The sequence below is a fragment of the Solanum pennellii genome, chromosome 1, assembly GCF_001406875.1.
Source record: "Solanum pennellii chromosome 1, SPENNV200".
NCBI lineage: Eukaryota > Viridiplantae > Streptophyta > Magnoliopsida > Solanales > Solanaceae > Solanum > Solanum pennellii.
The window spans coordinates 107,795,731-107,818,138 of record NC_028637.1 but is presented as its reverse complement, the minus strand read 5'-3'; the positions used below and the strand labels follow the sequence as shown (position 1 = coordinate 107,818,138).

The 22,408-nt window shown below is 32.7% G+C and overlaps 1 protein-coding gene across 5 annotated transcripts; it reads left to right on the top strand.

The window, feature by feature from the left end:
- The first annotated feature begins 10,157 nt into the window (after positions 1 to 10,157).
- LOC107008024 (kinesin-like protein KIN-7D, mitochondrial) lies at positions 10,158 to 22,181 on the top strand. Of its 5 annotated transcripts, XM_015206910.2 has the most exons (25): positions 10,158 to 10,753; positions 10,865 to 10,962; positions 11,139 to 11,228; positions 11,576 to 11,628; positions 11,917 to 11,982; positions 12,129 to 12,182; positions 13,044 to 13,103; positions 13,562 to 13,640; positions 13,766 to 13,833; positions 14,202 to 14,258; positions 14,345 to 14,449; positions 14,667 to 14,771; positions 14,954 to 15,061; positions 15,137 to 15,268; positions 15,706 to 15,858; positions 16,320 to 16,499; positions 16,947 to 17,093; positions 17,699 to 17,818; positions 17,906 to 17,956; positions 18,094 to 18,141; positions 18,260 to 18,409; positions 19,225 to 19,971; positions 21,379 to 21,508; positions 21,590 to 21,706; positions 21,813 to 22,181. In XM_015206910.2, exons 1-24 carry the CDS (start codon positions 10,401 to 10,403, stop codon positions 21,670 to 21,672), a joined length of 3,237 nt encoding a protein of 1,078 aa, XP_015062396.1. In that variant the 5' UTR covers positions 10,158 to 10,400; the 3' UTR covers positions 21,673 to 21,706; positions 21,813 to 22,181. The 5 variants fall into 5 exon arrangements, 4 of the variants coding, with proteins under 4 accessions (XP_015062396.1, XP_027775280.1, XP_027775282.1 ...); XM_027919479.1 differs by lacking the exon at positions 11,917 to 11,982; XR_003580237.1 differs by lacking the exon at positions 21,813 to 22,181 and having other exon boundaries at positions 10,159 to 10,753; positions 21,317 to 21,508; positions 21,590 to 21,608.
- Positions 22,182 to 22,408: the final 227 nt, after the last annotated feature.

Genomic DNA, 22,408 nt, shown 5'->3' with positions numbered 1-22,408 from the left:
CAGTGGGGATTACATTCATTTTGAAGGGAGAGAATATGATGAGATGGACAGACTGAACTCACTATCCCTTTTTAAGTTGTATAAAATAGAAAAAAATAGTAATTCAAATTTAATGTTATAGACATAATTTATTTTAATTGTGATTTTAAGTGAAAATATTATTTTTTTGTCATCTGATTTAATATATAATTAGTTATTTTATACATTTTGATATAAAATACGTTTGTGAACGTGTAAAGCAAGAGAAAATATATATATATATATATATATATGTGTGTGCATTATTATACAAATTACAATATATAAATGAATTTATATAAAATTAAATAATTTTTATAAAATTGAAAGTTTCTAGCAAATTATTCAAATAAAAAATTCAATAGCAAACATAAAATTTGTTATGGAGTACAATTATACAAATTATAGTTATAACATATAAATATTATTATTATTTTTTCTTTTATTAAATATCAGACCAAAGCAAAGGGAAAAATATGCACTAATTTCTTAAATTTAGAAGTTGACTTAGATAAAAAAAATATTTTTACAATCTTTCATAGAAAGTAATTTTAAAGAAAATATTTTAATCTAACTATACATTCAGGTGATTTATGACCTCGTAAATTATATTAGTATGATACATTTAAATAAAAATAAGTATAAAGCTGAATTTCAATGGTGTCTTTGATGTGTTCTCTGAGTATCATAACCATTGAATTAGGCGCTTAACAAATCATCTCATTTGTTTATTTGTAGTTGAATATAAAGGCTAGTTTTTCTTCTAGTTATCGATTTATAGATCGCAAACAATATCATTTTTTTTATTACAATTAAAGATTGTTTCTCATGTAATATACAAAGTTAAACTAACCTCAGATATGTTATTTATCATTATAGATCTTTGATGATAGATTTAGTCACTGTAGAATTTTACTGTGAATTATATATATCGTAAGTCATTCGTGAAACAAATATAATATGTTTGATTGTCTTGCTAAGCCTGATATGCACCTCATTCGAGTTTGGAGCCTAAAGGTATAAAACATTAACAAAAATTATAAAATGATATATAAAATTTTATATTAATCAAAACGGTAAAATCGCTGGAACAACAGCGATTTACTCCATCGGAAAAAACAAAATCACTGCTACTGCAGCAATTTTGCAAAATGTGATTTTTTTTTTAAATATTGAATAGTCTATATTAAATTCAAGTCCATTTATTATAGTAGTGTAATTAAATTTTACTATTTTTTACAAATTTTACTATTTTTACAAATTCAATAAAGGATAATTTATAGGTTCTTCATAATATGGAATATTTAGGCATTCTGAAACAAGTAGTCGACACTGAGCACCTGTGCAAGCCTCAACATTATCTTACAATCTATTTTTAGCAACAACTATCTATTTCGAAACTCTCACAATTAAAAATAGTCCCTATTTATAATATCTCTTTCACGTGTTCTAAAGTTTAAACACAAATATTTGAATTATTAGCCAAAAATAATAAAATTTAATTTCACATTTTCTAAATTTATTTATTTAATTAACATTTTGTTATGAAGAAATCCTTGCAAAATATTTACAAAATGTTTGGTAAATTTCATTTATTCGGAGATCTTATAGAGTATTAATAATTATTGAAGAATCTTACTAATAGATTAGTGATTTTTACTTGTTGTTTGGTGAAAGTTTGGTTCCTTATAATCTTTTTTTCGTTTCTCCCCTCAAACTATTTTCTTTTATAAAAATATAGAATGTTATTTACTGCATTTCAAAATAAATCAATTGTTGGACAATTTTTCATATTTCAAAATAAATAAATTATTTAACTAGAAAGACTGATTTAAAATTTAAGAGAACTAATTTTTTATATTTTATAAATAATTTAATAATAACTTTAAAAAGGTGAAAAATATTGTTCAATCTATGACCTAATCTTTTTTACTTTTTATAATGTAAATTGACTCAAAAAATAATATTGATAAATGATAAACATATAGCTGCGAAAACTTAAATGATCAGAAAGTTCATTTCACCATCATCTTGAAAGTTGAAACAAGAGGGAAAAAGAGGCCGTAAGAGGCGCGTGGAGATACGTAAGAGAAGAGCGTGGAGAGGAAATCAGAAGCTCATAATTAGCTGCATTAAATAACAGCGGCGATGAATGCTTCTCCGCTTGCTCCAGTGTCCTCTCTCCATTTGAAGCACTTTGTCGATTGAGGACATTCTTTTCTATCCTTATAGAAGAAGCTTTGCCCTCAATTCCAGAATATTCTACCATTGGAATATGAGTTATATCGATTTGTAAAATATCATCGTTATTTAATTGATTCAAGGGTTAACAAGCAAGCTGAGCCGGTATTCAATTAGTTTATTTTGATGTTTGGGAACTATGTCTTGTCGTTTCAAAAACTAAGCATAAGTATTTTATCATTTTTGTGGATGACTTCTCTCGAATGACTTGAATTTATTTTATGAAGAGTCAATTATCTGGAGTGTTCATTCACTTTGGTACCTTTTGTGCTGAAATCAAGACTCAATTCAATGTTTCTGTGCGTATTATTTTGGTCCTACACGAGACAACACAGTATTCACCATCTGTCATCATGTGTTGATACACTCTCTTAAAATGGAGTTGCTAAGAGAAAGAATAGACATTTACTTGAAACAGTGCGGGCCCTCTTATTTCAAATGAGGTACCTAAACAATTTTGGGCCGATGCAGTCTCAACGGCTTGTTTTCTTATTAATCGCATGCTATCTACTGTGCTTAATGGTGATATGCATTATAGTGTTCTTTATCCAAACAAGGCATTATTTTCGATGGAACCTAAGGTATTTGGAAGCACGTGTTATGTTCGAGATGTTCGACCATTTGTTACTAAGTTGGATCCTAAAGCATTGAAGTGTGTTTTTCTGGGATATTTCCGCCTTCAAAAGGGGTATCGGTGCTATTCTACTGAACTTGGCAAATATATGGTAGCAAATGATGTGGTATTTTCAGAGACTACACCATTTTTCTATGCACCTCCCATTTGTACGAGTCAGGAGGAAGAAGATGAGTGGCTAGTCTATCAGGTTACCCATTCTGTTTCTCCATCTCCCAGTTCTCCTATTGAACACCAATCAAGTATTGTGCCTTTACCACCTGCTCCATCTACGCTAGCAAAACCACCAACTGCTCAAGTTTACTCGAGGAGAAGAGATATCGGTGATATATGTCCTGCACCAGTTTCTTCATCATCAGATCCTCTTTTGCTTGATCCTTCTGAAAACGTTGACCTTCCTATTACTCTTTGTAAAGGTACATGAACTTACAAATCCACTTATTCAATTGCTAATTTTGTTTCGTATGACCATTTTTCCTCAACTTCTAGATGTTTGGTTGCTTGTATAGACTCTATCTATGTACCCAAGACAGTGAAAGAGGCCTTCAGTCATACATGATGGTCCAATGCCATGCTTGAGGAAATAGGAAAATCACACGTGGGATTTGGTGGATTTACCCGAAGGGAAGAAATCAATAAGATGTAAGTGGGTCTTTACCGTTAAAGTTAATCCTGATGGTTCTCTTGCAAGACTTGTGGCTAAAGGGTATGCTCAGACTTACAACGTGGACTATTTAGACACCTTCTCTCATGTTGCCAAACTCACTTCGGAGACACAAAAATGGGATTTTGTGTGTAGCGTCTCACACTTGTTACGTCGTCCGATTGGACAAATAATTATAAAATACACTTTATTTTTATTTGTCACTTATTATTAAATTAAATTTTATTTTATTTGTGGCTAAAGGGTATGCTCAGACTTATGGGGTGAATTATTTATACACAAGAATATGATTTTGTGTGTAGCGTCTCACACTTATTACGTTGTCCGATTGGACAAATAATCTTTACTTTTATTTGTCACTTATTATTAAATTAAATTTCATTTTATTTGTTATTTTGATATATCAAAAAAATATTATTTTTTAATATTTTATCCTTATATTAAATATTATTTATTTTTTAATGAATATGTCAAATCATATAGTGACAAGTAAAAGTGAAAGAATGAAACATTAATTTATTTTTTACTCCTACTCGAAAGTTGAAACCAATACTTCCTACTTCCTCCTCCTTCGTTTCAATTTGTTTTCATGATATACATGTACTCATGAAATTTGATTAGTTTAAATTAAATTTATAAGCAAAATATATATATTAAAAATTAAATGTATATTCAAAATATGATCGAAGAGGAATTTAATTTAAAATAAATCAATCCAATGTGACTTGTACAAAAATAACCACTAGCGCGAGTAATAGAGTCTGTAATTATGAGTTCTTTTTTGTGTGTGTGAAGTTTATCCCCATCTTAGAAGAGCAGAACTTCAGAGTAATATAGGCCTAAGCCAATGAAGAGAGAACTCGGATATTTTGCTACTCTCTTATCGTTTTTTCCTCATCACATGCATTATAAAACTTTTTCTTTGTCCAAATTATATATATATATATATATATATATATATATGGACACTCCTCACATAATATGGATAAACTCATCCAAAAATAAATTTTTGAATTAGTTATTCTTTAATTAATTCTTTTGAGTTTCTAATTTATCTTTATTATTAATTATTTTTATTTTTTAAAATATTTAATTTAGGAAAAAAATTACGTGGATAAACAAACTTATAGTATTAATTATTCATCATAGCGATAGTTTGCTATAATTATCACTCGCGACTAACATTATACATTAATTACGTAGGCTGACTTCGAGTTTGTATAATTAGTCATGTTTGTATATGTGTAATTCGCCACGATATACAAATAAATATGTATAATATATAAGTTTTTAGCCTATATAAATATACCATTCACCTCTTTCCCACTCTCTGTCCTCTCTCGCTCGCCTCTCTCCTCCCTCTCTCAATCTCGCTCGCCTCTCTCCTCCCTCTCCCAATCTCGCTTGCCATTTATACAAATGTATATGTATAATATACAGTTATATACAATTATATACATATACAATTCACCTCTCTCCCACTCTCTGCCCTCTCTAGCTTGCCTCTCTCCCTCTCTCAATCTCGCTCGCCTCTCTCCTCTCTCTCCCAGTCTCGCTCGCCTCTCTCCTCCTCTCCCAATCTCTCTATCCATATATACAATTACACGTGTATAATATACAATTATCTAACCAATATACATATACAATTCACCTTTCTCCAACTCTTTTCTCTCTCCTCTCTCTCCCAGACTCGCGCACCTCTCTCCTCCATATAACATGTAGCTACAATTCGTAATTATCAGACTATAGTTATGGAGCGTAATTAATTATTGTTAAGTGGTTAGATATGAAAGTTTCCCTCTAATTTATCATAATAAGAGGTTATTATGATTAAATTGTCATTCTATTTAGTGTTCCTTCGGACTTTGGGGATGTGACAAGTCAAATACTTAACAAAGTAAAAAATGACGGAAAGAATTCCAAAATTTATTGCCAAACCTTAGTTAAGTTGGAGATTTTTAAACTTCTAATTTTCAAAGTTCTAAATATTTAATTTGAAGCAGAAAAATTTATTTTTAACTTTATTTCCTTATCTAAATTTCCATTTCCACCCAGGAGATGCTGCAAGCAGATATTCAAAAATACTTTTATGGACGTGGATGTAATGTAATGGTAACGGGTGCAAGTTGTGGGCTCATAGATCCACTGGGCTTCTAATTTGTAAGGCCTAACACCCAAAAAAGAAGATTTTTCGTAGTATGTGATTTCATCATGCTTCTATATATCTATGTGGTACAAATTCGAAGGGAAAAGAAGGAGAATATTTCACAATACAGATTCTTTATTCATTGCAGTTATACTTGTTTTGATATGAAGATATTAAATATTACAACAATTTATATTCTTCATATAATTTTTTTCTCAAGGCCTCTGAAACTAGGGGTGTGTATTGACCAGTTTGGTTTTAAGTATTATTGGTTTGGTTTATCGATTTTTAATTTTTGAATATGGTAAACTGATAACCAAATCAATAAGATATTTATTATCGATTTTTAAAAATTTATCAAGTTTTGATCTTTAACAATTCGTTTTTTATTTAACAAATATATGATTTGTCCAATAATTTGATGCGAAATAAAAAAGAGATACATCAGATTACTCCTTGAGTACAAAAATTTAGCTTAGTGTAGTAAAAGTACAACAAATACTCATAATTCACAATACTAACCCTCGTTGTCGTCGCCATTCTTAGTTCTTCGAATTTTGAAGTTGTGAACCTAAAAGTTAAAGTAAGGAAAAATAACTTAAATACACAACTATAAGTTTTATATTCTCTAATTTTCCCTTCTTTTTTTAAATATTACATAATTCCCTTTTTTTTTAATTTTAGTGTAAGTTTATAGATACATTACATTCTCTCTCCTATAATACACAATTACCCATTTTAATGCCTGTTTTTTCTCCATTAAAACACTCAACCTTTTAAATCAGTTTTTGGATTTTGAATTTTCTCCATTTAAACACTCAACCTTTTAAATCAGTTTTTTTATTTTGAATTATTAATTTTAATTAATTTTAAATAAAAGAACTAATTTTGAAATTTTGAATTTCAAAATTCAAAAAATTTCAAATTTCAAAAATCAGGACAACTCTTAACTTCTCCCGTTTTTCTTACTCCATCAAGTTTCACTTCCTTTTTTTCCATAATCATCTTCCTTCTTCTTAACCCAGCAGAATTTATTGGTTTCTTCTTTTTATTCTTAATCCATCATCTTTTTCTTCTTAATCTGTAATCGTCTTAACCCAGCATCTTTTTATTATTAATCCATCATCAGTTCGTCTTTTCTTCTCTTTTTTGTTTTTGTTAATTGTTCTATTACATGATAGTAATGGATCCGTTAATTAATAGAAGGATATAAGACTCTGGCGAAACATCAAAATCAAAGGTTGTCAAAATACAACAAAAAAAGAAAAAAGAAGCAGCAAACATTGTTGTTAGGCCTACATTGTCTCGGGTTAGTATTTTGGTACTTAAAACTGTTGTTGAAATTAGTAAAAATTTTAAGGAATCTAGTGTGCTTGCCGATACATTTGAATAAGTGTGTATAGTGTTTTAGATGGTGAATTGATACATGAATTTGTTGTGTATCATAATATTTTATATGTATCATGAAGTTTTGAAAATTGTTATAATGTATCATTCAATAAGTTTAGTAAATGCGTCATCAACTGTGCTTGATGATACATATAGAATCAGTGTGTACAGTGTTTAGTCAATTCACTGATACATGTAGTAGATATGTATCACATGTTTTGCATATAATATGAATTTCTGAAAACTGATATCATGTATCAGTAAGGTATTAGTTGTTTAGTTGATGTACTGATACATGTTTTGAAAATTGTTATAATGTATCATTCACTAAGTTTAATAAATGTGTCATCAACTGTACTTGATGATACATATAGAATCAGTGTGTATATTGTTTAGTCGACGTTTCTGATACATGTATTAGATACGAAATTGAATCTCCAACAACGATTCCGTCGATTTTGTAACTTTCATTCTGCAATTTGTTCACCCAAATTCCGGAATGTCTCATCAAAATCGAAGTATTCATCTTGAAAAATCCACTGTAACAACAATAAAATTACTGTAGTTCGAAATTTAACAGATTGTTCAAAAAAATTGTTTTCAAAATAGATGATATAATCTTTGTTTTTCAAAATTTGAAATTAATATCCAATTAAGTGCTGATTTTATGTTGATTAATGATATGTTACCGTAAATTTAGCTGTTTTATTAACAACATTAACTATACCGTTTTTTCCCCTTTTTTTTCTCAACAGTTTAAAATTACCATGTATCATTTACCATGTATCACTAGAGTCTAAAGTATCACGGCTCAACAAATTTAAGGGATTTTTTGTAAATACTAAATTTGTCGGGACAGAATGAAATTATTGAATTACACTATGGGATTCCTTAAATTTTTACTTAAAGTAATACTAAAACCTGAAGGGAAAAAATGCAGAGAACAAAGTTAAATAGTATTAATTGTGTAGGGTCTTTATAGTAATAGCGATTATATTAATATTTTTTGTTTAATTCTTCTGGACGACTAAAAATTAAAATAGTAAATTACAATATTCTTAATGGGATATCGAATAGCCCAATAATCGAATATTACCGATAACCTAATAGAAGTAATTCAATTGTCCGTGTAGTAAAAAAATTGAAATGAAATATCTATACATTTTAATCTGTGTATTGGACATTATTATTTTATTTTTTTTGACAATATTAATGGTTTGCCAAATCTCCATCTGCTAAGGTTGTTCACCCACTCAAAATACATATAAATAGTAGTGCATAATAAGTAACAACCGTCCCAACCATATGTATAGCTTTTGAGAGGACCACAAGGCACAAATCAGAGAGAGCAGAAAAAGTAAACCATGTGACATCAAATTCTCGACAGTGTCAATGATAGAAACTCAGCATATCAATTCTTGGCTTCTACTCCTTCACTTATATGAGTATTTCAGAGATTCCCTCACTCTCTTTCTCTCGTTTAAATGTCAAATACGTATAACAAGTTAAATTTTATAGCTCCATCTTTACTATCGCGAAGATGAGTTGAGACATTTATGATTAAATCCCATCCCGTCTAATCTCATCTAGCTTCATCCCACTATCACCTTTAAGCATATACGTTTTTTCAAAGTTTTGAGATGGCACAATAGGCAAGTTTATGATTTTATACTAGTAGATGTAAAATATTATGATATCTTTTTCATTTTTCTTTACAAATCAAAAATAACAAATAAATTGTAAATCACAGCTTTATTTTAACAAAAAGATATCTTTGACCGGTCACATCGATCTTCACATGGGGTAGTGTAATTTCCATTCCTTTTCTAGGATTATTCCGTCTTTTATAATAATATATCAATACATAACTAGAATAGGAAAACTAAAATTATAATTAAAAAATTATAATATATTTTTTGACAATAATATACTCAATATAATTTTATCGAGTATATATAAATTTTATTTCTATTTTATGAAAGTAGATATAGATTGGTTCAAAAATTTCCTCTCAAGCCATACATATGAAAACATTTTGAAAGGTAAATACAAAAGTAAAATAGGCATAACAAAAAAAAGGAAAATCATAACATATGATATTTAAAAAACAAGGATAACAATAATAAAATAATATAATTATCAAATCATAAAAAATAATAAATAATGATAAAAATCGCAAAGACAAGAAATTTACTACTAATGTTGACATGATCACTTTCTTATTACTCCTTATTAGTATTTTCTATTTGATACTAAAAATGAGACAATGTTGATTTGAGTTTTCCATCGTATAATATTTTAATTTATAATAATATTTATGTTTAACGTGATTAATTATGTCGTTGATAAGAATTTAGTTACGCTCAAGTCCAAAGATATGAAAACTTTGCAACTCAAAAGAAAAATAATAATAATAATTAACAATAATTACATATTAGGCTTATTAAATGAACAATGATTCTCACCTAAATCATACCCGTATTCCAACAAATTGAAACAACTTCCATTATTAAAGGTGAAAGCTAGCTTTAGAAAATATAATTCAAAGACAATAAATTCTAAATACCCTATTTTAATTTCAAAATTTCTCTTAATTTCTACCAAATCATGTGCAAAGATCTACTTAAATAGCTAAGTGCTAATAAATGTGTTACTCGTAATAAATGAATTAATTCGTTCCAGAACTACTTAACATGAGTAGAGTTTTTTTTTTCAAAATATTTATTATTTTTTAAAAAATAAACTAGCTAAATTTTGAATAATAATTTAATCTATATTTTCATTGATCAAACTTTTATATATAATATTTAAATATCTAATTAATTTAATTAATTTATTTTAATTATAATAATTAGTTAAATTGACTATGAAAGTGAAAAGTATATATTATTCTCTCTAGCTATAGCCTATAAACATGTTTATTCCCGCTCATTTCCACTTTAATCAGTTTTTCAAATAAAAACCTCCTCCACCACTCCACGGCGAGGGCCACCTCCTATCTCCACGTCACACCAACCCACCCACCCCTCCAAATATTTCCCACAAAATACAATATTTTATTTATTTGAAAAAATCAAATTCAGAAAATTCAAACGCCTCCATAGATTCTCACTGTTCTCACCTTCCAACTCCCACGTTTCACCTTTCACAACTTTCCTCTTCCTTTCTCTCTGCTGTTCTTCTGCACTTCCATTGACGAATTTAAGTTTTTTCTCACTGAGCAATTTTGCTGAAAGTGTGAAATATACTTGAAGAAGAAACAGCTACACGCAGAGAAATTTTTGTGTTACCGATTTTTGGTGGAGCTGATGAGTCGGTCAATGTCGGGCTCATTGTCTAGAGGGAGAAGTACTTCGCCATTTCACCACCGTAAGCCTTCGAGTCCGTACTCGTCTACTTCGTCATCGTCGTCTTTCATGAACGGTAGGCTCATGCCTCGATCCAACTCGTCCACAGCAACGTCGATGTTGGGCTCCGGAACTGGTGTGAGCTCCAAATCCGTGACTCCTGGACGGAACCGGAGCAATTCGGAGTATTCACGAGGTTATGGAAATCGGACGCCGGTGAGCTATCAGTCAACAGAGGAGTTGATTGCTGAACCAGTTGATATGTCTAGAGCGGGAGAGAGTATTTCAGTCACAGTTAGGTTTCGGCCATTGAGGTAAATGTTAGATCTGCTTGAATTGGTTTCAGTCCATTTGATGTTGGATTGGAGGAATTTAGTTTATTATGCTAGGATTTGAGCTTGGAATTGTGGTATTTCTGGTGGCAGCGAACGTGAATATAACAAGGGCGATGAAATCGCGTGGTATCCTGATGGTGATAAAATTGTACGGAATGAGTATAATGCTGGAACAGCTTTTGCATTTGGTATTATTCTAGTCACTTCCTGATTCTGATTCTGCTGGTGTTTTTTTTTGTTTGTATATTCTTTTAGTGAAGAGTTTGATATTTATTTTGGTTAGAGTTGCTTACTACTTGAAATTCCCCTTCGAAGATGAAGTATATTAAGAGTTGATGAATGTGTTTGCTTGGATGATTGCTAGACAGAGTTTTTGGACCTGATACATATACACAAGAGGTTTATGAAGTTGCTGCTCGACCTGTGGTAAAGGCTGCAATGGAGGGCATAAACGGTATCATACTTACTGCCACTTGTAACACTACATAGAACAATTTCGTTTTTGGGGCTAAACAGACTGCAATGGCATTATATAATATTCATACTTAATGAGTTCCAAGGCCATGATCAGTTATAATTTATTTGTGCACTGGCTTGACACATAAATTGACATTACTTGGGTGCTAATAACGTTATATGTCCTCCTGATCTGGTGACCTGAATTAGGTTCTTGAAACAATCCTAGGGCTATCATATTGAGCTGAACTGTTATCATTATTAATGCATTGTAAGTTGCATAAGCAAAATAATTATATTGACATTAGCTTTTCTAGTTTGACACTAGGCCTGCTGTGTATGCAGGCACAGTATTTGCTTATGGTGTTACAAGTAGTGGAAAGACACACACTATGCATGTAAGTTAATATATCCATTGTGCAATCTTCTTTTTGCCTTGAATCGGGGAAGTGCTTCAGATGCTTCTGTTACATCTCCACCGAACAGTTTAGAAGTATTTAATTACTAGCAACTGAAAAAATTCCAGTTAAAGGATACTGTTTTATCTTTATCTTTATATCAATATATAGTCAATTTGATGGTTAAAGTTGGTTTTTCAATTCTCTTCAATTTGAATTTTACTTACTTCCTACGACCCTGAACTTTCGAACTTGTACTGTCTTCATGATGGATCTTTGTGTCCACAGGGAGATCAAAATTCTCCAGGTATAATTCCGCTCGCAATAAAGGATGTTTTTAGCATTATTCAAGATGTAAGTGAGTTTACGGTTAACTGATCCTCATTTTGACAATGCACCTCTCTAATATGACACTCTTGAGCTCTATAGCCCCATTTCTTTTTTAAAAAGGATACTCCATTATCTTTTAGTGTTACTAATTATTGTAATCTGCCTTTCAGACTCCTGGACGTGAATTCTTACTTCGTGTATCATATCTTGAAATCTATAATGAGGTTAGTAGTGGACATAGCAGATGGTTTCATATATGAGGACAGGCATGCATGATTAACAACTATATAGTTTACCAAATGCTCTTGCATATTAAGCATCTTTGATGCAGAGGCTGTATCTATGTTTATATTCTGAGCTCATGTGAAATGTGATTCGCATAGCTGCTACATTAAACAATTTCTTTTAAAGTTAAAGAAGTTACTGGGACTCGGGTGCGGTTGTCCGATACGGGCGAGGATCTAGAGGTTGGATCTTTCATGATCTAACTTTTAATTTTTAAGATTCGGGGATATGGATCCATGTATGGATACATGTGCGGGATTCGCTTAAACATAATTAAAATATCTAAAAATAGAGTTATAAAAATTAAAACCTCAATTATGAGATATTTTGTGGAGAACTTGGCGAGAATCCTAGAAGGATATCAAAGGAAAAGGAGTGACAGAGAAATTTCTATATAAAAGGTATTTCATTTTCTTCAATTTCATCTTAGCTTTTATATTGATTATAGAAATCATTAAAACTGTCCAGTCTTTCCCCATCGATTTTGGTCAAAGTACCCAAAATTGGTTGACCAAATCAGACACGAATCCCACACCCACACCCACACCCACACCTATGTTGTGTCGACACGGGTGCGGCACCAAAAGTGAAAAGTTCGAGCAACTTAGAGTCTGTTAAACAATGTGGAAAATTTTGTGGTAGATTTAGAGTCTCCTGCACTTGTTGCTTCAGCACTTCCTAATTTCTTGCACTAACTTCATGAACATCTCTCTTTAGGCACTTGTCGTCCCATCATGTTATAATCTTGTATTGATTTTAGATAGAGAACATAAAAATGCTTCTCTTGTTCATGGTGTCAGGTTATCAACGATTTGCTGGATCCAACGGGACAGAATTTACGTGTTAGGGAAGACACCCAGGTTGTTATATAATACAACTTTCGCTGCTTCTGGAAATTTGAGTTGTCTTTCAATATTTTTGTTTGATGAACAAGTATATTGTTTTTATGAGAAGAATCAAAGAATAGCTGTGTTCCTATGGGCTAGGACAACCATTTTAGTATATTTTGTAAATAATAAGATAAGAAAAAGTGTTTCCTACATGTTATCACATGCCCGAGTCTTAATTTATCAGGAAAAATATAAGCAAACGTACTAATACCTATTTATTTTCTGAGATGTACTAAGAAATAAACAAAATGTAGCTTTCTTTTTGTCACCTGAAGATCAAAACCTATCATTACCTGCCAGCACTGCAGGTGGTGCTTTTAGCCTGTAGTTGTTCTACTAGAAAATAGATTTTTATGTTTTTCTATCATAGTTCATGATTGTAATGCTGCTTTATGGTTCGTCATTCTTTTATACTTGCTATTATGCAGGGTACTTATGTTGAAGGTATGAAGGAGGAAGTTGTTTTGTCACCTGGGCATGCTCTTTCGTTTATTGCTGCTGGGGAAGGTAATTGTTGAATCTGTTCTTTGTCCGGAAGTCACATTTTTTCATAGGCAAGCTTTTATGGATCCTGCTGATATATAGGCAAGCTTTCGTGGATCCTGATATTGATTACATTCTTAATGTTGCAGAGCACCGCCACGTTGGTTCAAATAATTTCAATCTGTTTAGTAGCCGCAGTCATACAATATTCACCTTGGTTAGTGGATAAAGATGTTCACTCTGCTACATTTCTTTGTTTAATCTGAAATTCTGCTTATCTTGTTCACATAAGTTATCGTGAGTTCAAACCCCTCATCCAGCATTAACCATCAGTTTTTTGGTCAGCTGAAGGTTTTAATGTTTTGGTATTCAAGTTATCGAGTTTGAACACAAGTTTTTGAGAAGTTACTATTGCTGTTTCTCAGTATGTTTGAGAGGTCTTCTGAAGACAACTATGACATTATAAAGCTAACAAGTAATTGAGGATTTTAGCTGGAATGGCTTTGTTGTGTTTCCTTGAATGGGTAGTGATTATTATTTATTAGTCAAGTTTGACTGTTGTCCCTTTCATCACTCATTATGCAGATGATTGAAAGTAGTGCCCATGGCGATGAATATGATGGAGTGATCTTCTCACAGCTTGTATGATTTCTGGCACTTGTTGTTCAGCATTGAAAATACTAACTGTTGAACGTTAGCATCTAATATTAATTTGCTTTGTCCCACAGAACTTGATTGATCTAGCTGGATCTGAGAGCTCTAAAACTGAAACTACAGGGTTACGAAGAAAAGAAGGATCATACATTAACAAAAGTCTCCTGACTCTTGGAACTGTAAGTACTTAACCACTAATTGTTGACAGTTCGTATATGTAGGTTCCCCATAAAAATTGCATGATGACAGTTGTCCGTATTCTTAATGACTTCTCCTTACCCACTGGTATTATTAATCAGTACTTGTGTTCTCTGTTTAGCTTATTGAGGATTATATGAATTCCTGCTTCTGGGTTTATTTCGATCTGACATGTCAATTCTTTTTTCATGTGTTAAGGTCATTGGAAAATTAAGTGAAGGGAAGGCATTTCATGTTCCATATAGAGATTCTAAACTTACTCGCCTGCTGCAATCGTCACTTAGTGGGCATGGACATGTTTCTGTGAGTGCAATTAAGCACATTTTGTGCATTTCCATTCTATTGACCTTATGAAATTGCTAGCTTATCCTATTTGATTTGCATCTCTGCCTCTTAGGCTTTGGTGTTTCTTATACGACATTTGTTTGATCTGAATGAAGTGCATCTGAGAGATGACTAATTTCCTGCTTCTTTCTTGATTGTAGCTGATCTGCACTATTACTCCTGCTTCCAGCAATATGGAAGAAACACATAACACGTTAAAGTTTGCAAGCAGAGCTAAGCGTGTCGAGATTTATGCATCTCGCAACAAGGTTTGCCTATCTGAACCATTTCATTTTTATGGAACTATAGTATTGAATGCTGAATACTGATTATCTTGCTTTCAGATTATTGATGAGAAGTCGCTGATCAAGAAATATCAGAAAGAAATATGTTGTCTCAAGGAAGAGCTTGATCAGCTAAAAAGGGGGATGCTTGTAGGAGTCAATCATGAAGAACTTATGACACTGAAACAACAAGTATGCATTCAAGTCAAATGATTTGATGATATCACGTACAACTGGTTATCGGGAAAAAAAATAACGTACAATTCCATGTTTGATGATGTCTGTGCTAAGTTTCTAAGTTGTTTCCTTTGGATGTACTCTGTCCGTTAACTTAATATGACACTGTTTTGTCTCATCACAGAGTTTATGAAAGAGGAAAGACTTTTGAAACATAAGCTTAAACAATTAACATACCCAAATACCTTTGTATCTTGTGGTCTAAAAGTGTCATGTCAATTCTTCAATAGTATGTCATTAAGGGAAAATAAGAATATAAAAATTAATGAGTTCCAATTATGAAAAGGTGCCAATTGTCTTGGAATAGACCAAAAAGGAAAGAGTGCAATGTAAAATGGATCATAGGGTGTAATTGGTTTTGTGTTGTGTTATTATTAACAATCTTTTCACAGTTGGAAGAGGGACAAGTGAAGATGCAGTCAAGATTGGAAGAGGAGGAGGATGCCAAGGCTGCTCTACTGAGCCGGATACAGAAGCTAACTAAACTGATCCTTGTTTCTTCAAAGAATTCAATTCCTGGGAGTCGATTTGCTTCTGAAGATGATGTACACCGCCCTCTGACCCTCTCTATTTATCTTGAGTTCTATTTCCATTCTTTGCCAATTAGAATTCTAGGTGATCATTTCTGAATTTGGATTTTTGGCACATCAGATGTGTTTTAATTTTTGAAAGACTTTTTCCTACTCCTTTACACTTGCTTTAAGCAGTGGTGGATATGTTTATTTATTACAACTGCTCTTCATATCATCTACCATAGGGGTTTTCAGACTCACTCCCTTTCTAGTATCTAAGTTAAGTTTTTGTTGTTTCTATTGCTTTCTGTTACTATTTGCATGCAATTTTCTGGCATCTACCCTGAGCCACAAAAACAACAACAGTATGCCCATAGACATCGAGAACTAAAGATTTAGAATCATTTTTCTAGATTGATCTTTTAAGTTTTCAACCTTCAAATATAAAATCTATTTCCTAAATTAATCTTTTTTGTTTGTCACTCTTTCACCAGAAATTGAATGGTTCAGTGCCCATAGATAGCGAGAACCAAAGAGATTCTTCATCAGAGACTTCTGATTTCAAACACGGTGGATCTTCTAGCAAGTGGAACGATGATGTCTCCCAGGCTGGCAGTGTGATTACTGAATCAACTCAGGGGGGTGACCTTGTCACTGGTTCAAAGCTTCCCATAGTATGATTTCTTCTTCTTTAGACCTTCTAAAGGAAGAGACTTCTTCATTTGTTCTTAATTTCACCTCCTATTTATTGCATATGACCCCTTAATCCGCTGTGGAAATCAAAAGATCTGTAGTTAATATTTGAAGCTGTTATTTTTTAATTCACATGTAGTTAAAGTTTACTTTGATAACTTGCTAAGATCTTTATATTCGCATGGAGTTTGAAGTTTTGATATTTATATATTATACTTTATTGGATACTTATATTTGGGCATCCTCTCTCAGGATTGACTCAATTGAGAAGTTATTACTTTTTTTTTTCTAATCTGGTCTTCTCTATTGGTATTTGTTTTTCTTCCAAAGTCTGTTTTTTTTTTTTTAATTTTAATGTAATGCATACTTTTCCATTACATATCAAATGGTAATTTTTCAACTTTTAATATTTTATTTGTCTAATATAGGAAGGAGTTTCATTGTCTGATCAGATGGACCTCCTAGTTGAGCAAGTCAAGATGCTTGCTGGAGAGATTGCATTTAGTACGAGTACATTGAAACGAATGACAGAACAGTCTGTGAATGATCTTGAGAATTCGAAATCTCACATTGAAGTAAGCTTAATTTTGTCTTTGTGGACTGAATCCTTCATATATATTGTTGATAATAATATAATATGATGTCTGTCAGGAACAACCTCTTTACCTCCACAAAGGTAGTGATAAGGTTTCCATACACACTACCTTCCCTAGACTGCACTTGTGGGATTACATTGGTTTTGTTGTTGTTGGACTGACTCCTTTGTACACATGATGGATAATAATATGATGATAACATGTATGGATGCTAAAGCCATTTATTGGGTCTCTCATTAAATATTCTGCAGCTATATTTTGCTGTCAATAATCTTAAAATTTGTAAACATTTTAGATATATATTGTTTGAATTCAAATAAAATTGTATTTGATGTTTCCTCATAAGAAAGCATGGTGTTGGTTCATTTACTAACTTGTGAAACATATTCAGTTCGGTGTCTTCACTGGTTTTTCATCCTCAAAGTCCCTAGACGCGTCAATCCTTGATGAGTATGTAGGATTTTATTGTTAGGCTACTGCAGCTGTTTGATTTTCCTGAAAACAACTTACTGTTTCTGTTCTTGTGTACCTAGCTGTCTCCTGTATTAAGATCTTTACCCGCTGTATGCCTAAACTTGCAACAGATTCAAAGTTTGGAGCGTGACATTGAAGGCAAGAGAGAGCAGATGAGGATCTTAGAACAGCGCATTGTTGAAAGTGGTGAAGTATCAATCAGCAGTGCATCCTTAGTTGAAATGCAGCAGGTGATTTCACATTATTCCTTTTTCAGCCTCATTGGTTTTCCCTTTTATGGTGATTTGTGTTTGTCTCATAGTTCTAATTTTTGTCAGACTTTGATGAAGCTGATGACACAATGTAGCGAAAAGGGATTTGAGCTTGAGGTAGTGACCGAATTAGGTCTTCCTTGATTGCATCAATTTAATTATTTTAAAATCAAAGTCAAAGAATTTCCTTTTCTATCACATAGTGCAGAACATCTATCATATGAAGTTGTTAAGAATTTTACTTTTGAATACAGATTAAATCAGCAGACAATCGGATTCTCCAGGAAGAGCTGCAGAACAAGGTGAAAAAACATCATTATTTATCTTTGTTGTAAATCAAATGATAGTCACATTATTGTTGTTGGTCAGCCAGTGGCTGATGCCCATGATTAACGGGTCTGTCATCTTTTGTTTTTCCAGTGTTTAGAGAACAAGGAACTGCAGGAAACTATTTATAATCTTGAGCAGCAGCTAGCTGCAGTGAAGGTGGAGAAGTCATACCCCTCAACAGAACAGCGTCTTCTATCAGACAAGTATATTGATGACCTTGAAAAGAAAATCCAGTTGCAGGTGATTTATATTCTTCAGCCCAGGATTTACTGGGTTCATATTTGTCTTTTGGACTGGTTCTTGTGTAAATTCTTGCGGTATATGGCATCTTTATTTGTTTCTTATTTTATTTTTAGAAGATGATCTATCCTGTAGTCTGTAGAGGAGGGATATGGTAGGAGCATAGCACATTTATTTAACTGACTAAGCGATGCAGAGTAGAGGAATTATGTGAAGCCTTAGGTGCCTCAAAAGTCTAATTATGCATTGAGATTCAAACTTTAAGACCTATCGAAATATTTCAGTTTTTTCCTTTATATAAAACCTGAAGAAAGCAAAAGAAAGGGGCTCATTAGTAGCACTTGCAAATGCCTTGAAGTGGATGCGTGATGATATGCTTTTTGTGAATGAATTGTTTAAGATTTTTTAACTTGGGAATTTAAATCACCTGTGATGCTTAGTCTTTTACATTTGTTCTATTCTATAAAAACATACTGAGCCTGGTGCTGTAACATTCTGCTTTGACATCCATAACTATTCCACGACAAGATTTTGTATTAAGTCGCTGTACATGATGGAGCCTAGGTACACAATCATTTTGTCCATTCAGTTTCTCCAGGTTAATCTTTCTATGTTAAACTAATTGCTTTATCTGCATGAAAGCGTGCATTACTCAGCATTCCTACACTAGAGTTCTTCAATCTTCTATTAGTGTGATATCTACAGACACTGGGTATGTTGTTATTGTTGTTGTTGTGAGTACAGACACTTCAACGTCACTGCCTTTCTTTAAATGTGTCCATAACATGATTCTGATAAGTTTGTTGCTTGAGCAGGATATTGAGAATGATAAGTTGAAGTTACAACTTGTTCAGAGTGTAGAGGAGAGTAGTGGATTGCGAGTACAGAACCAGAAATTGTTTGAAGAGACCTCATATGCAAAAGAATTAGCATCTGCTGCGGCTGTTGAACTTAAAAATTTGGCTGGTGAAGTGACAAGTCTATCGATACAGAATACAAAACTCGAGAAAGAACTGTTGGCTGCTCGACAGGCATTAAATTCTATGAGTACCATTGCACACACTGGTAATGTTCGCCACCGAAAGCATGGTGAAAACCTATGGCAAGGACGTAGAAGTCGGGTTTCTGACCGAGAAAGTGAAGTTCCTGGAGTTGTTCGTGATGGACTTGGCACATGGGATCTAGGTACTAAAGATTTAAAAATGGAGTTGCAGGCAAGAAAACAACGTGAGGCAGTTCTTGAGGCCGCCTTGGTTGAGAAGGAAATACTTGAAGATGAGTACCGGAAAAAGGTTGAAGAGGGAAAGAGAAGGGAGGCAGCTCTGGAAAATGATTTAGCAAATATGTGGGTACTCGTTTCTCAACTAAGGAAAAAGAATGGCGCCACGCAAGATGTAAAGACAGTAACAGAAAGGCAGAATTTTGGAAGAGGCAATATGAATGATCCAGAAACGTTTGATAGTGAGTACAATGACCCCATCCTCGATGATGAACAGACCGTGGATCATGCAACCTCTGTTGCTGAGATTCTGAAGGAAGACCCTCTTGTTGCCCGCTTGAAGGTAATTATGTTTAACTTTTAAAAAAAAAAAAAAACAAAGAAAAAAACAGAAAAAAAAATTATGCTTATCCTTTTCTTGCCACTTAGATATTGTATCTAGTACATGTACGTGTTAGGATGTGTCCTTGTCATTTGACTGAGTTGAAGCTCTGTATACTTCCAAAAGCTAGCTAATTTCCTTGTGTTTGTGCATCATACACCCAAATGAGGCTAGATAAGCTTTATTTTACTTTTCCTCTCTTACGGGTCATTTTTGTGTATTCAGTTGTAAAAACAAGTGTGAGATATACTTTTGGATCCAGTAAGATATGCAAGCCTTTTGGAGATAGGAAGGTTAGATTTTAGTAGCACACCAGAGGGGTGGAGAGAATAAGGGGTCGTTTGGTAGAGTGTATTCGAAAAAATAATGCATGCATTGGTCTTGTGTATTACTAGTACCTTTTTTGGTACTCTTTTCAAACCTTGCACTCTATAGTATATTAAGGTGTGTATAGTTAATACCATTAATTTTTAGGTATTAGCAAAGCAAGGATTATAATGCATTCATTAGCATGATTAAAGACCCAATTGCCCCTCAAAACCTTTTTTACATCTTTTCCACCTTAACAGTGGAGGGTAGGGTATCTTTGTAAATTAAATTTTTTATGCAGTGCATACTATTTTTTTTATGCATCAAACCAAACTATGCATAAAAGTAATCTATGTAAAATTAATGGAAGCATAACTAATACATGTATTGCTAATGTAAGCATTACCAGTACACCCTATTTAACATTATTCTTATACACTCTACCAAACGACCCATAAGTGTCCAACATCTGCAAGTCATGGGTTTTGATATACATTTATTCCAACTGTCCCATTTTATCTCGTGTTTAACTGATGATGGCGTTTAAGTTGCTAATATTACTTGAGTTTGATTTTATTGATAACAGGAGATAATATCAAGTAATGGTTGAAAAGTTAGTTCAGTGGAATATATAAATGTTTCAATGAATCATAACTAGGAGCCACAATGTTAGCCGTTTTATGTACTGCTCCTCGTCAATCTTTGGAGGCTTTTCAGGCTAGTCCTACTGTTCTTGACTGGGATATAATTAACAGTAGTAATGCAAGAAATTGTTGAACTGACAGTTAGTTTTAGTTATAAAAGAATATTTTGACAGTCAAATAGATTGTAATTCTTAGAAGAATTTGACTGTGTAGTGTAATATTATTAATGAAATCGTGTCGAGCGTTTTGAGATGAAACCTAAAACGGGAAACTTGATATAACATGGGTAACAGAATACCTGTTAGTGCTTAGGTTCTTGCATAGGTAGAAACTAACAACTGTTGTTTCTTTAGGTTCCTTGGTGACTCAAAATATGACATGAAGTATTAAAGATCTTTTATGTGTGCGCCATCAGGCTCGAATGCATGAGATGAAGGTAAAGGACCACACATATGTGGGGAATGCAGATGCAAATTCACATGTATGTAAAGTCTGTTTCGAATCACTAACTTCTGCAATGCTCCTTCCTTGCCGACATTTTTGCTGTAAGTCAACTTTCTGATTATGTGCTCAGATTATCCTCACTCCCTTGGGTAGGATCTGTCTAATGTAGTCTTGATTTGCAGTGTGTAAATCTTGTTCCCTTGCCTGTGCCGAGTGTCCAATCTGTCGGACTGAAATTGCAGATAGGATTTTTGTCTTTACTTGAGACGCCATTTCAAGTGCTTAAGCTATGGTGAAAGGTTGGTGGTTGTTTCATCGTGAATTCCCATTCTATTTTACAAATATGCATAAATTCTGAAGTCACAACTTGCAATAAGGTGCTTACTTTTCTCCCTCTCTTTGTAGGAGGGTTCTCTTCACACTTGTGAAACTCGCTTTCTCTTAACAATTCTTTAAATTGATTAACTGTATGTAATGTCAACACAGTATACCTTTTTTTCCCCACTTATCTACCAATCAACTGTAAATTAAGAAAGACACTGGGGAAAAAGGACACGGTCGAATACTATTTGAACTCAGGGAGTTGCTTCTGTCCACAGTTTGATCTCCTTGCACTTCAACTGTAGTATATAGAGAACACTACTGCAGTCACAATGTTGTGTCGTGTAAGTAAAAAAATTTTGAGCTTGTAAGGGTTATAATCTTGTTTTCTTTGGTCTGACATTTCTTTATTTGTTATTCCACATGGTATATTTCTTTTTGGTTTCTTGGTAATTCGGAATTTAAATCTTCTCTTGGAATTGTTTTTTTGTTTCTCTACTAACTTGCCTTTCTTCAATGTCTTCAAAATGTAATAATCAGAAGCTTTAACTAGCACGCCAGCTAATCCGGTTTGTATATTCCTTAGGTGCAATGTGATAAATGGACTACTTGGATACCAATAATCATTCATAGATATTTCATAAGATTTGTGTGAAGTGATTGGGTGATGATTTTGTAAA

What these genes read in the sequence shown, in the direction of transcription:
- LOC107008024 (XM_015206910.2), top strand. Translation starts at nt 10,401, where the DNA reads ATGAGTCGGTCAATGTCGGGCTCATTGTCTAGAGGGAGAAGTACTTCG. An exon ending in ATCTTGAAATCTATAATGAG is followed by an intron (nt 12,183 to 13,043) that starts GTTAGTAGTGGA and finishes TCATGGTGTCAG; the next exon opens with GTTATCAACGATTTGCTGGA. An exon ending in GTCTCCTGACTCTTGGAACT is followed by an intron (nt 14,450 to 14,666) that starts GTAAGTACTTAA and finishes TCATGTGTTAAG; the next exon opens with GTCATTGGAAAATTAAGTGA.